This window comes from Pagrus major, chromosome 23 (genome assembly GCF_040436345.1).
Source record: "Pagrus major chromosome 23, Pma_NU_1.0".
NCBI lineage: Eukaryota > Metazoa > Chordata > Actinopteri > Spariformes > Sparidae > Pagrus > Pagrus major.
The window spans coordinates 11786956-11798098 of NC_133237.1; the positions used below are offsets into that span (position 1 = coordinate 11786956).

At 38.6% G+C, this 11143-nt stretch overlaps 2 protein-coding genes across 2 annotated transcripts; both read right to left on the minus strand.

Annotated features, from left to right (window-relative positions):
- Positions 1-512: 512 nt before the first annotated feature.
- Positions 513-3103, minus strand: tmem11 (transmembrane protein 11). The gene is made up of 2 exons (XM_073495209.1): positions 3014-3103; positions 513-1507 (listed from the first exon to the last, which is right to left on the minus strand). The coding sequence occupies exons 1-2, from the start codon at positions 3058-3060 to the stop codon at positions 991-993; spliced, it is 564 nt and encodes a 187-aa protein (XP_073351310.1). The 5' UTR covers positions 3061-3103; the 3' UTR covers positions 513-990.
- Positions 3104-5360: 2257 nt separating this feature from the next.
- On the minus strand, positions 5361-10303 carry natd1 (protein NATD1). Its single transcript, XM_073495346.1, has 3 exons — positions 10092-10303; positions 8848-8966; positions 5361-8090 (listed from the first exon to the last, which is right to left on the minus strand). Exons 1-3 carry the CDS (start codon positions 10189-10191, stop codon positions 7974-7976), a joined length of 336 nt encoding a protein of 111 aa, XP_073351447.1. The 5' UTR covers positions 10192-10303; the 3' UTR covers positions 5361-7973.
- Between the last annotated feature and the right edge of the window lie 840 nt (positions 10304-11143).

Below are 11143 nucleotides of genomic sequence, written 5' to 3' on the forward strand. Positions count from 1 at the left end.
TAAATCAGTGTCTGTAAAGCAATTAGTGTGACTCGTAAAATTCACCCAATTCACATCTGAATTCCACTTTATTCCACTTCTCCACTTCATCCATCCTTATTTTTGCTTATTATAATCTCCTGGGTCCCCAAATTTTTAAAGACAGCAGCTCATAACAAGCACCACTGGAAAAATAAATGCAAGAAATTACAAATTTAGAATTTGCTGTGTAATTATTATCTGTAGTGTCAAATAGTGTCTATATTTAAATTTCAATTGTGATAGTTTGGCTTCATTTTAATGCAATATACATTATTAGAAACACGTGTAAACTGTGACTTTCCAAATGTTAGTATTTTGTCCAATAAGGACATTGAGCCACAGCATTGTCACATAAGATCTGACTCGCACTCTTTAAACAAGAAATTCTACATGAACAAGACACAATTTCAAATAAGTTGCGGCTATTTGCGCTTTTTAGGACATCACATAGAATCCATTTAATGAAAAAAGTCAAATAAAATACAGAAAAGTGAGTTTGAAATATTCTAATGTTTAATGAAAGGATGATGTACTGATCAGCAAGAAAGGGGTACAGTAAAACTACGAAGGAAAGGGGAAAGAGCTTGGTACTCAAATCATGACGGTCCGTTTCAAGTCAATACAAGTCAGTCCAGAGGAACTGCTGTCATACCCTTGTGCACTAGCATGTTGTGTGTCAAGGATGCAGGTGGAGGGCGAAGGGCAGGAGACGCAAGGGTACTACGGAGATAAGTGTGCTGTTGTCGTCACATAGAAGTAAAGGAAACGTAAGGGAAAAAACAATTCCGTCTAGTTTTAACTATATCCCTCTGATCAAAGTTCAAAATGGAAGCACCCACCACATGTGTGGAGCTTAATGCTGGGCCTGATCGTGACTTCCACTTTTCTTACATCTGGGGGTGGATAGGTTCTTTTTTTGTTTGTTTTTTCCTTTTTTCTGTTGGTTCTTAAACCCTCTTCAGAGTGCACTCATACCGCATAGAGTTCGTAGATCTTCTTGGCGCAATACGCCAGGGCAGCCAGTGCTATCGTATTATGGAGTCTCTTTCTGTGGACGTCATCCCTGCGTACCAAGACCACGGGCGTCGAGGAGGTGAGCGTATGCAGGGGCAGCCGCGAGAGTTTTTGGCTGTCGTATTCCACCTGATACTTGCAGCAGGGGTCAAATTGCCATGAAATCCCGTAGAGGGCAGAGCAGGCCACACTGAGGGCGCCAGCGGGCAGCGCCACATAACGCGAGTATTCAGGAGGCAGTGAAAGTGGCGTCAGGAGGCAAGCGGCGCCCGACAACACGGCCGTCTTGTGCAGGCAGTTGCCCACGGTAATCCATCGGGCCGTCTCATCTCCGATGCGTGTGGGCTCGATAACAATGTATTTATACTGGGCCTCCAGTGCCTGCTCCAGCTCATACTCAAACTGGTCCTGCGCATTCTCCCCGTTGTAGATCTCGTGCACAATGTAGCAGTCTGTTGCCGCCATCACTCCCCTGCGCAGAAACAGAAACACCAGCAAAGAAAGTTAGAGAAAGGATAGAGAGCAGTGTAACAAGACTTTAAATAGAAGAATAGCCTAACTTTTAATACCAACCTGCCCATTTTTCATGAATCTGTGAATAACACTTGTCCACAAAAGCTAAGACAAAAAGGGTTTGTCAATTAAATTTCTAAGTTAAAGGTTTAGCAAACCAAAACACATATGTCTCACCACCATAACTAAAATATGATATCAGTATATATGATATCTTCTGCTGAAAAAATTCAGTAAAGGATTTATTGTTAATCTGCTGCTATTAATCAGTAGTCCATGGTACTGAACTAACTACATGATTACATGACTGTTCAATTACATACAATTCCCAGGAGTTGACGACATTGAAATAATACATTCTTGATGGAAAGTTGGTGTCTGTAACCTCTAGAATATAAAATGTGGTGATGAGCGAGCGTGAATACCGATTTACAACATTTTGAAGCCCATTTTAACTTGTTTTCTTTAATGTGTCCTTCACTATATGCGACTCCACATTTTGATAACAATCATTTCACATGGTTTCTTTAGTCATTTCACTCCACGTTGTTTTACACCGATTATAAAATGTCAAAATGCCCAAACTCTCACAAGTTTTTAGAGGTCAATTGCTGTCAAAAAATAACTGAATGAGAAATATGGAGTAACTCAAAAGTAACTTACAATTCTTGTACATTTAACTTGTTAAATCCATTTCAACAATTAACTCTTCCCTGTGGATCATCTCATATATTCGGTCCTAATACCTCTGTAAACTAATGTGTCCGTTTATTTGTAAGTCACCTTTAAACATGACAAGCACACACGTGTGCATCAGTGTCAATACTCTGAGGCCTCCTATTGCATGTTGACAACCAAACCTTAACAAATAAATAGATAAATCATAAGTTTATCCTGCCTCAAGACAGCGGGTCATTGCCTTAGGGGGTTAAAAACATGAAGGAACATCGAGTAATAATGCAAATCATTTTAGGATCAACGTGTGAGGGACACAATGTACCTGAGCGTCGGTTAGATAGCATTGGCTAACTCTCATGGTACAAAGTTGGAGTACTGGCCAGCTAAGTTGAAGACCGTTTTACTTTGAGAACAGGTCGACAAACACAGCGGAAAAAATTGTTAGCTCTGCCAGTATTATGTAGCATGAGAGCCGTGGCATATCACATCAGCGTTTGCACCCATGCACGGCTAAACGAAACTTTTCCCACCGGTAATCGCTTGGTGTGAAATAACCAAAACATCACATGAGCTGCTAGTTTGTTTCCTTGCTAACGTTAGCTAACTGTACACGTTAGCCAGCTAACGTTAGCTAACCATGGGATAAAATTCCGACTTGTCGTTTTGGCATTTAACTTTGAATCCAAAACGACATGCATGTTCGGGTTCCCGCGAATGGTGTCAGCTACGAAACAATGTATCATATTAAAACATTTTCGTTTAATGACCAAGATGTGGAGTAACTGACCTCTCCCTGCTTACTGGGACACCGCGCCTCCTTCCCAGCGACGCCATGTTGGAGATACAACCGTGATTGCAGTTGACGTATGACAGAACCCAGCTTTCTGGGTAATGTAGTGTGTCAACGCAGTCGAGGCATCATTTGGACTCGAATGCGGACTACAATTCCCTCGATGCTTTAAAAGCAGCGTACCTGCCGTTACGTATTTTATAATAGCACAGAAGTTTGAGAGGTCAGACCATATTGTAAATAAACTTAACACAAAGGAACAGAGGTATGTTTGTTTAAAATATAACGTACTAGCAACACTGTATGTGAAATAAACAAAAGAGCCATTTAGATATTTAAATCTTTAATTGGGCAGCAAGTAGATGCATACATCGTTACATCTGTATACAGTATGTAATACAGCGTCTTATCCAACTCGGTTTGTCATAAGATTTGTGTTTCTAGACGTCTAGTACTTAGACCCATATGGTGCCCTCGCGTGCTCTGTCTCTGTGGTCCCGTGTGCTGGTATGGACTGCCTGTCCGCGTGCTGTAACCTGAGGCTCTTTGGCTGTCACAACTATAATGGTTACGTTCAGGAATGTGGGATCAGCTGAAACTAAATGCTGTGCCTGTGACAACAATTGTAAGAGCTCAATGACGCATGCGTGAATAATCAATACAAATCCAAGCAATCAATAATGTATATCGACGATGCTGCTGTGATTTTGAATGTTATTTAAACTATGGCGCCTTCAGGACCTCAAATATGTAATATACCAACAAGAACCAGTTCAGCTAATATAGGCTATTTGGAGACACATCACATGCTTATTTGTTGGGAAATTATTAATAAATTCATGTTTTAATTATGAATCTATTAATGGAAAAAAAAAAAGTTTATTAAAAAAAGAATGAAAGAAAGTAGTTGCAGCCAGGGCTGTAGTCAGGATTGTATGAATACTGAGGCCTTGAGTCTTTTCAGTGCCCCCTGGCCATCCTACTCTCTTCTCAGTTCTTTATATTGTATTCCTACTTTACAACATTTACAACACTCTATTAAGGTATCGAAAACTGTGAAGTATTGGAAGTCTGCTTCCGAATGCTTGGTCATATTTACGGATGTTTATTCATTCCTCGATCAGATAGTTCCTGGTAGAAATTATAAATTTAGAGTACATTTTTAATTAACACTGGTGCTTTGACCAGTCTGATATACAAGGTTACAAGGTCAATTTATTGTCAGTTTTTAAAACACAATTTTTTGAGTCCTTTGTGCTGCATCTATTTTTAAAATGGAGTGTAGATGATGAATTAGGAGCCTCACAGCCTGGGGAAAGAAGCTGCTCTGTAGTCTGGTGGTATGGCCGTGAATACTTATCTTTTTTCAGGTGGCAGCGGGGTGAACAGACTACATTTATATGTATTTTATTAAAAAAAAAAGGCCAAAGACATGTTACATAATAAATATTAATGCCCAGGCCCAGTCTGTAGAATAAGTGACATGGACGTGTTGCTAAAACCCCCAGTGTATGAGTGGTAGGTGTGGACCTAAATCTCTTTCACTGACTGACATTTGGTCATTCCAGAGGACTTTAGACATCCATTTGAGTTTATACTTTTTGATGTTTTGAGGTGTTTTATGAGAGACTTGTTCAATGTACCACGTGTCTTTGCAGCATTGCAGCGAAGTGAGGTAACTTCTTCCATGTTCTGTAGTTGGTGAAAGTCTTGAGAACTTCATGTGTCTTTCAAATAGGAAATAAACCAGCAGCTTTGTGTCCTTCACATCCATTTGAAGTGTTTCCTCCTGCATTGTTAACTGCACAAAAATAAAACTACTTCTCATTTTTTCTGCTGACCCAACACTTTGGATTACAATATCTACGTTGTCATTCACAATACCATCAACAGGTGGCGCCAGAATGTAGTTAAAAAATATCAGCAAAGCTCAGTTATTATTGGTGCAGTTTGTTGTAGGATGTTAACATCTGTTTATAAGAGACATATGTAAATTACCTTGCCAAGATACACAACGTGCATAGTTTAAAATGTAATGTCTTTAAATAGCTCTTTGATTTACTGTACATGTAATTATTCCACCGTGCTTGTGTTCATCTGACTAACAAAAAGTGTTTTGAGGTGGACATCAACATCTAACACTGAAACAAACAGCACAATCTCTGCTGAGTCATATTGTTGTAATTACATCTTCAAAAAATATTCTGTAAATATTTCTGCTAACAGTCAAGCAATGATAAATGCACACTGCCTTAAAATGTATTGCACCGAAGCAAATCTTCTCTTTGAAGTGGCCTGTATGTGCTTCTTCCTGTTTTGTTAAAAATACAACCTTTGACATTAATAGTGTGATAAGTACTTGATTTATTTATTGATAGACAACAAGAATGGAAAAAAGTCTCAAGCACAAAACAATATAACATGGATTGGTACATTTTGACGCATTTGGTGGATCCATATGCTCAAAACATCCATTCCAGAAAACACACAAATATAAACAAACAAACATAAACACCTTGAATACCTTGGCCTATCAATGGATGTGTGTCACCTAAAGCAAAGTTGTATAAAGGGAAAGTGGTTTCCTGCGATTACCTCTTAGTGATTAAAGCAGATGTGTGTCCTGGCAGAGTGTGTTGAGTAACCTGAGGTATGTTTCTCCTCAACATTTAAGATTGTCGACAGCAAAAGCTCCCAAAGAGCCCAAAAAGTGAATCCACAGTTAACCTTTTTTTGTTTTCAGTTAAAGTTTTCTCCTATGATGACCTTTATTATTTCGACATCAGCTGGTGAAGGAAGCCTTGTGGGTAAGAGAAAAACAAAACAGATCAAATGATTTCGGCCATCCAGTCTAATTTCCCTGAATGACAGAACAAAGAACGCTTGACACCATAGAATGTAAATGCCCTGAATATTGCAGTGCAGAGATGTTTATCCATATCCACGCTGAGTAGTTGTACCACACAGTGACAAGCTTCAGACCCAATGTATCCAGTGTTGGGAGTAACGCGTTACAAAAGTAATGCAATCACTGTAATGCATTACTTTTTGCTGTAACGCGGTAATGTAAGGCATTACAAAAAAAAAAAAAGGTAATATTTTACTCGGTACAAATTTCAGTAACGCGCGTTACAATGCATTTTAAAGTTGTGAGTTGTTTTTATACAAATTCGCCAACACCACGAGATTAGCAGAGGAGAAAAAATGTGATGGAAAGCCTCCATCTGTTTCCAAGAATTAAAAAAAATCGCACTCCGTTACAATGCACCGACACCATCCAGCGCACCAGTAGAAAGACTTTTCAGTCTCGGGAGTCTTGTGCTCACTCCAAAACACAACTGTCTTGGTGATGGACGCTTTCAGCGCCTTCTCCTGATGCGCAGATATTTCAGTGAAGTATGTGGTGGCATAGGTTAGCTCCCCACCATAGAGCCTTAAGCAGGCTATATGTCAATTTTACCAGCCTTGTTTGGCTGCATGCTACGTCTGTTTGTATATTTGTTTGAAGTCTGACTGAAATGATTGAACTGAACTAACACTTAAATTTAATTTGAAGCACTTCAGTTCATTTTTTGTCACTTTGAAATGTGGCTGGGTAACCCCATATAGCTAATAGTCTAGCTGTAAGTGATCTAAAATCAGTAATAGGCTCTAGCTCTATTGATTTCAATATGAATATGCCTAAAGTTACGGTATCTCTTATCACAATATGCATTGCGCAATGAGCCATAACTGCGGCCATTATATTGTACTGTTGTTAGCCTTAAGCCTAGCCCAGTCATTATGCCATACCACATCACCTCCTACTGGATGTGTAATGAGCTGCACTGAACGCTATAAGATATATTTAGAACGCCAAATCCATATTTCCAGTTATTTTGGTGAAAGTAACTTAAAAGTAATGCAATAGTAGTGTAATGCCTTACAATTCAAAGACAGTAATATTATAATGTAACGAATTACTTTGAAATGACAGTAACAAGTAATAAATGATGCATTACGTTTTTGAAGTAACTTGCCCAACACTGAATGTATCACATGTGTGTTTGTAACATTTAACACATACAATAGAGGAAATGATGAGTTTTGTCTTGAGGCTTGTTCAGGATTGTGTCTCCAGAGTTAGACATCCTCAGTTTCAGGTTCTTTGGTTCATAAATCCCTGCATCTTTGACTAATCAATTTATAACTCCAATAATGGACAGTAAGTTTTCTGTTACTGGGAAGAACTGAAGTGAATACATTAGCACTGGAACCAAATTGAGAGTTCAGGAATATAAATCTTCAAAATAAAGATTATATTTTTAAATAAGACCCTTAACCCACCAAAAAACCCTCTTCTGAGTAGCTTGAAAGAAGCATTCAGGATTAACAATCTACTAAATAGCATTAGCCTTAGAAACACAATTTCGTAAGAGAGGAGTGGAAAGTAAAATAAAAAATAAAAAAAGACTAAAAGAAAGCCATAGAATATCAAAAGGGGGTCAAAATATAAAAGTCATCACAGTTTAAGCATCAGTGAAGCCCTCATTGCTTCAGTCCGAACCATCATGGAGAGAGACGCCTGGATTGGTCATCTTATAGCTCTGCTTGCAACCTTCAAGCCAGTGATAGGTATTCATCCTGAAGGGTTCTGTCTGAGGTAACAGGATTCAGCTTTGGTTAGTTCATTTGCTCATGGTTTTTACAAGTCGTGACCAGCTGATTCACTTCCTGTTTGTGATGAGGGTGTATCCCCGTGTTATGGACATAACTGACCCGTCGACCCAACGTTCAGCTCACGGACGTCTTTGCTGTGAGGTCAGTTGCGTCTGGAGTCACTCAGTGTCATGTTTAACAATGCCTGGACGGTCCTTTGTTGTATATCGGCTTGTGACTCCAATGCATGCTGCCACACAGTATTTATCCCCTTAGAGTCTCTTTCTCTTTCTCGTCTTTGTCAGAGCACCGTGTAGCGTCATTGATAAATATGTTCAAAGTACTGAGGCTGAGGATTCTCTTTGACGTATTTCTGAATGTACCAGCAGGTCAGGTGGGCTTTCAGATCCTCTTCCACCACAAAATCCATGGCTGCCTGCCATCACAAGAGCATAAAATCACATTGAAATTTTCAAACAGCATTTTATATGGATACTTTGGTCATATGTGAAATGTGCTTGAGTTGGCTTCCAATATATAAGTGGTAAAATTACTAGTGATAAAATCTAAATAAGGCTATTCACTATTTGTGAACTAAGCTGGCCCTACAGCTAATCATTAGTCTAATTTGGGTTCATATGCACACAATGCTATTCACTTTGAGGTGTCTCTGGGGTTGAAAGGTTTTTTTTATTATTTTTTGTTTTTTAATAAATACATAATAAATACAAAATGCTAGTTTTCCATTTACAACCCACACTATTAAAAAGGTCTAGTGTGTATGATTTAGTGAAATCTATCAGTGAAAGGCCCTCTCTAGAGTCAGTGTTCGGTTTGTCTGTTCTGTGCTACTGTAGAAACATGACAGATATAAAAGGCTCATATTAGGGTAACGAGAACGCAACTTTTTCTCAATTTCAGGTGGTTATACACTAATGACAACAATTTATATATATATATATATATATATATATATATATATATATATATATATATATATATATATTTCAACTTCTACCATTAGATTCTCCTAAATCCTACACACTGGACTAAAGTGTGCATGTGCGCATGTACTCTAAATGTAAATAGTCAAAATATTACAAATTGGACATTGAAGAAATGAAAAGAAAGATAAACTTCTCTTTTCTTCTCTTAAGATTGACTGAGAATGTACCAGTATTCATGAGTTTTACCTTGGCCAGGTGTTTGGCTATTCCTCTTCCTCTGTAAGCATCTGGAACTTCAGTGTGTTGCAGATCCACTGTCTTCTTCCCAACGTATTCATACAGAAGAACTGCACGGTCGTGTGATCCTGAGGACAGACGCAAATAGCTGCTAAATAGGTCTCACCCAATCCACTTTTCCACAGTTTACAAGCAGCAATTTGACACCACCTTGCTAGGGGAATACTGATAATACTTGATTAACTGTCAGAGTTTAAGGAAAAACGTAGTATAGCATACTTATAAAAAATGCTCACAGTCACACTCATAGCACGCCATCAATCTCACACATACAACACAATCAACAGATAGAAAGTTTTCTCATTTAAAGCCTAGTGTAAGCCCACAGGCTAGGTTATTGATCAAGATGACAAGGTATGAGTATTTTGACCTCAAGTCATTGGCTTGATACCATGTCATGTGGGGTCACAGTCAATGGCCTTATAACCTCAAGACAAAAACACAACACCTAGACAGGTACAGACAAGTACTTGTGGATAAGGACAATGTAGCGTGGAGAGAGACAGAGGTTGACAAAAAACATCAAGGAAGAATGGCCTTCAGCTTTTTGCTGTAAACACAGCTCACACAGCTGTTATGTGAAATATCATTTAAGCTCTTAGATAATCATGTCAATAAAACATGAAACATTACATTCAAAACACCTGTATACTAGTTTATCGTGAACTCATACTGTTTGAATCCCAAAAAGGGTAACTAGACTTAAACAAATGGGAGTGCCACAGCCTATAAAAAGTCTAACCAATGCAGTGAAATTTAAATTGAGGAAATTGATTGGTGGATGACTGATGTTTTAAGCAAACCTTGTAAAGGTTGGGGAGAAGAGTAACACGACAACTTCACTAAGAGGACTAACTGACGTTCAGCAATGTCTGTCGGGAGTGGGTGTTATTGAAGGTTGTACGTTTTCTTTCAGGAAATGAAGGAAGAAAATATTTACGTCGTGCCAAGAAAACAAAATGGTGAAGTTACAAGTCAAGGCTCTGTCGTCTGTACAGCTCTTTACACAAAACAAACCCCGAATAAAGACGTGACATCCCAACTACATGAAGTGAATAACGCCTCTGTGTCTGAAATGGCAGCTGGATTCATCGGTGAGGGCACGACGACGATACAGACAGAGAGGAAAGCTACACCAACATCTTAGCTCACAATAGCTAGCTAGCATGCTAATGTTGACATGTCTAACTCACCATTGAGTCTTATGACAAACTGCCGGCGCTTTTTATCGTGCTCCACCTGAATCTGGGAGCTGGTCGCGTCGAAGACATTTGCCTGTGCTGCCTGTGCCATAGTAGCTCGCTACAGCTGACGATGGTTGCTAATGCTACTTTGGCGTCGCTAACCAGAAATGGCTACATGAAATGATGAACGGCCAAAGCAAAACACTCCATCCAACGAAATCAGCTGTGAGGTCACGTGACGCCCAGCCAATCAACGCCCATGTTGTCAGAGCGAAGGAAACCATGCAGGTACATTTATAGGTGATTTTATAGATTACTGCAGCATTATATAAAGTTAAAGTAAAAAATAAGATAATATACAAACAAGAGTTGAAACCACCAAACGTTTAGACGCAGTTTTATCAAGTAAAACGAGTTTAAATTAGTTTAATTCTTAACTTTGGTTAATTAAATTTAGCTGATGTTGAGATGTAGCAAATTACTAAGCCATTTGAGTAGACATTAATGAATAAATGGTCAGAACAGAGTTTTTGAGAGCTTTTGGAGGATAACCAATGTTGATTTTACTATTATAGGCAAGTTATTCAGCTGTTTGCAGTTTCTTGGCAGGTGGCATTGGCAGCTAAGGTTAACTAGAGCTGAAATATCCAATGTGCCAACCTTACTTATAGTAGGCTCCTATTAAAATATCATAATAAATGCAGGGGAGACCCAACATGATTGCACCACTTTTACATTTTACTTTCATGCCAGAAAAGCTCATTTGGTAGAGGAACTTCCATATACAAAAGATATCATGTGGAATAGTGTGTATCACATATGCAACTTTAGTCTATCTTTAACACCTTAACATTACCGTAATACCATCTTACTAATATCAGTTACACCCTCTTAGAATTGCCTCATGGCATAAGATTAAGATAATATGATTTCAAGGGATAAAACATTTCCAACTCACTTCATAATCAGAAAATTGTCTATGAAATAGTCATTTTACTTTCAAGCCTCTTTTGTTCCAGTGTGTGAACCTCAAATCAAAAAGTAACTAATCATACCCAGTC

Coding starts and splice junctions, on each gene's coding strand:
- natd1 (XM_073495346.1), bottom strand. CDS start 10,191: ATGGCACAGGCAGCACAGGCAAATGTCTTCGACGCGACCAGCTCCCAG. Junction 8,967..10,091: donor GTTTGTCATAAGACTCAATG/GTGAGTTAGACA, acceptor GTCTGTCCTCAG/GATCACACGACCGTGCAGTT. Junction 8,091..8,847: donor TAGCCAAACACCTGGCCAAG/GTAAAACTCATG, acceptor TTGTGATGGCAG/GCAGCCATGGATTTTGTGGT.
- tmem11 (XM_073495209.1), bottom strand. CDS start 3,060: ATGGCGTCGCTGGGAAGGAGGCGCGGTGTCCCAGTAAGCAGGGAGAG. Junction 1,508..3,013: donor GTCCCAGTAAGCAGGGAGAG/GTCAGTTACTCC, acceptor GTTTCTGCGCAG/GGGAGTGATGGCGGCAACAG.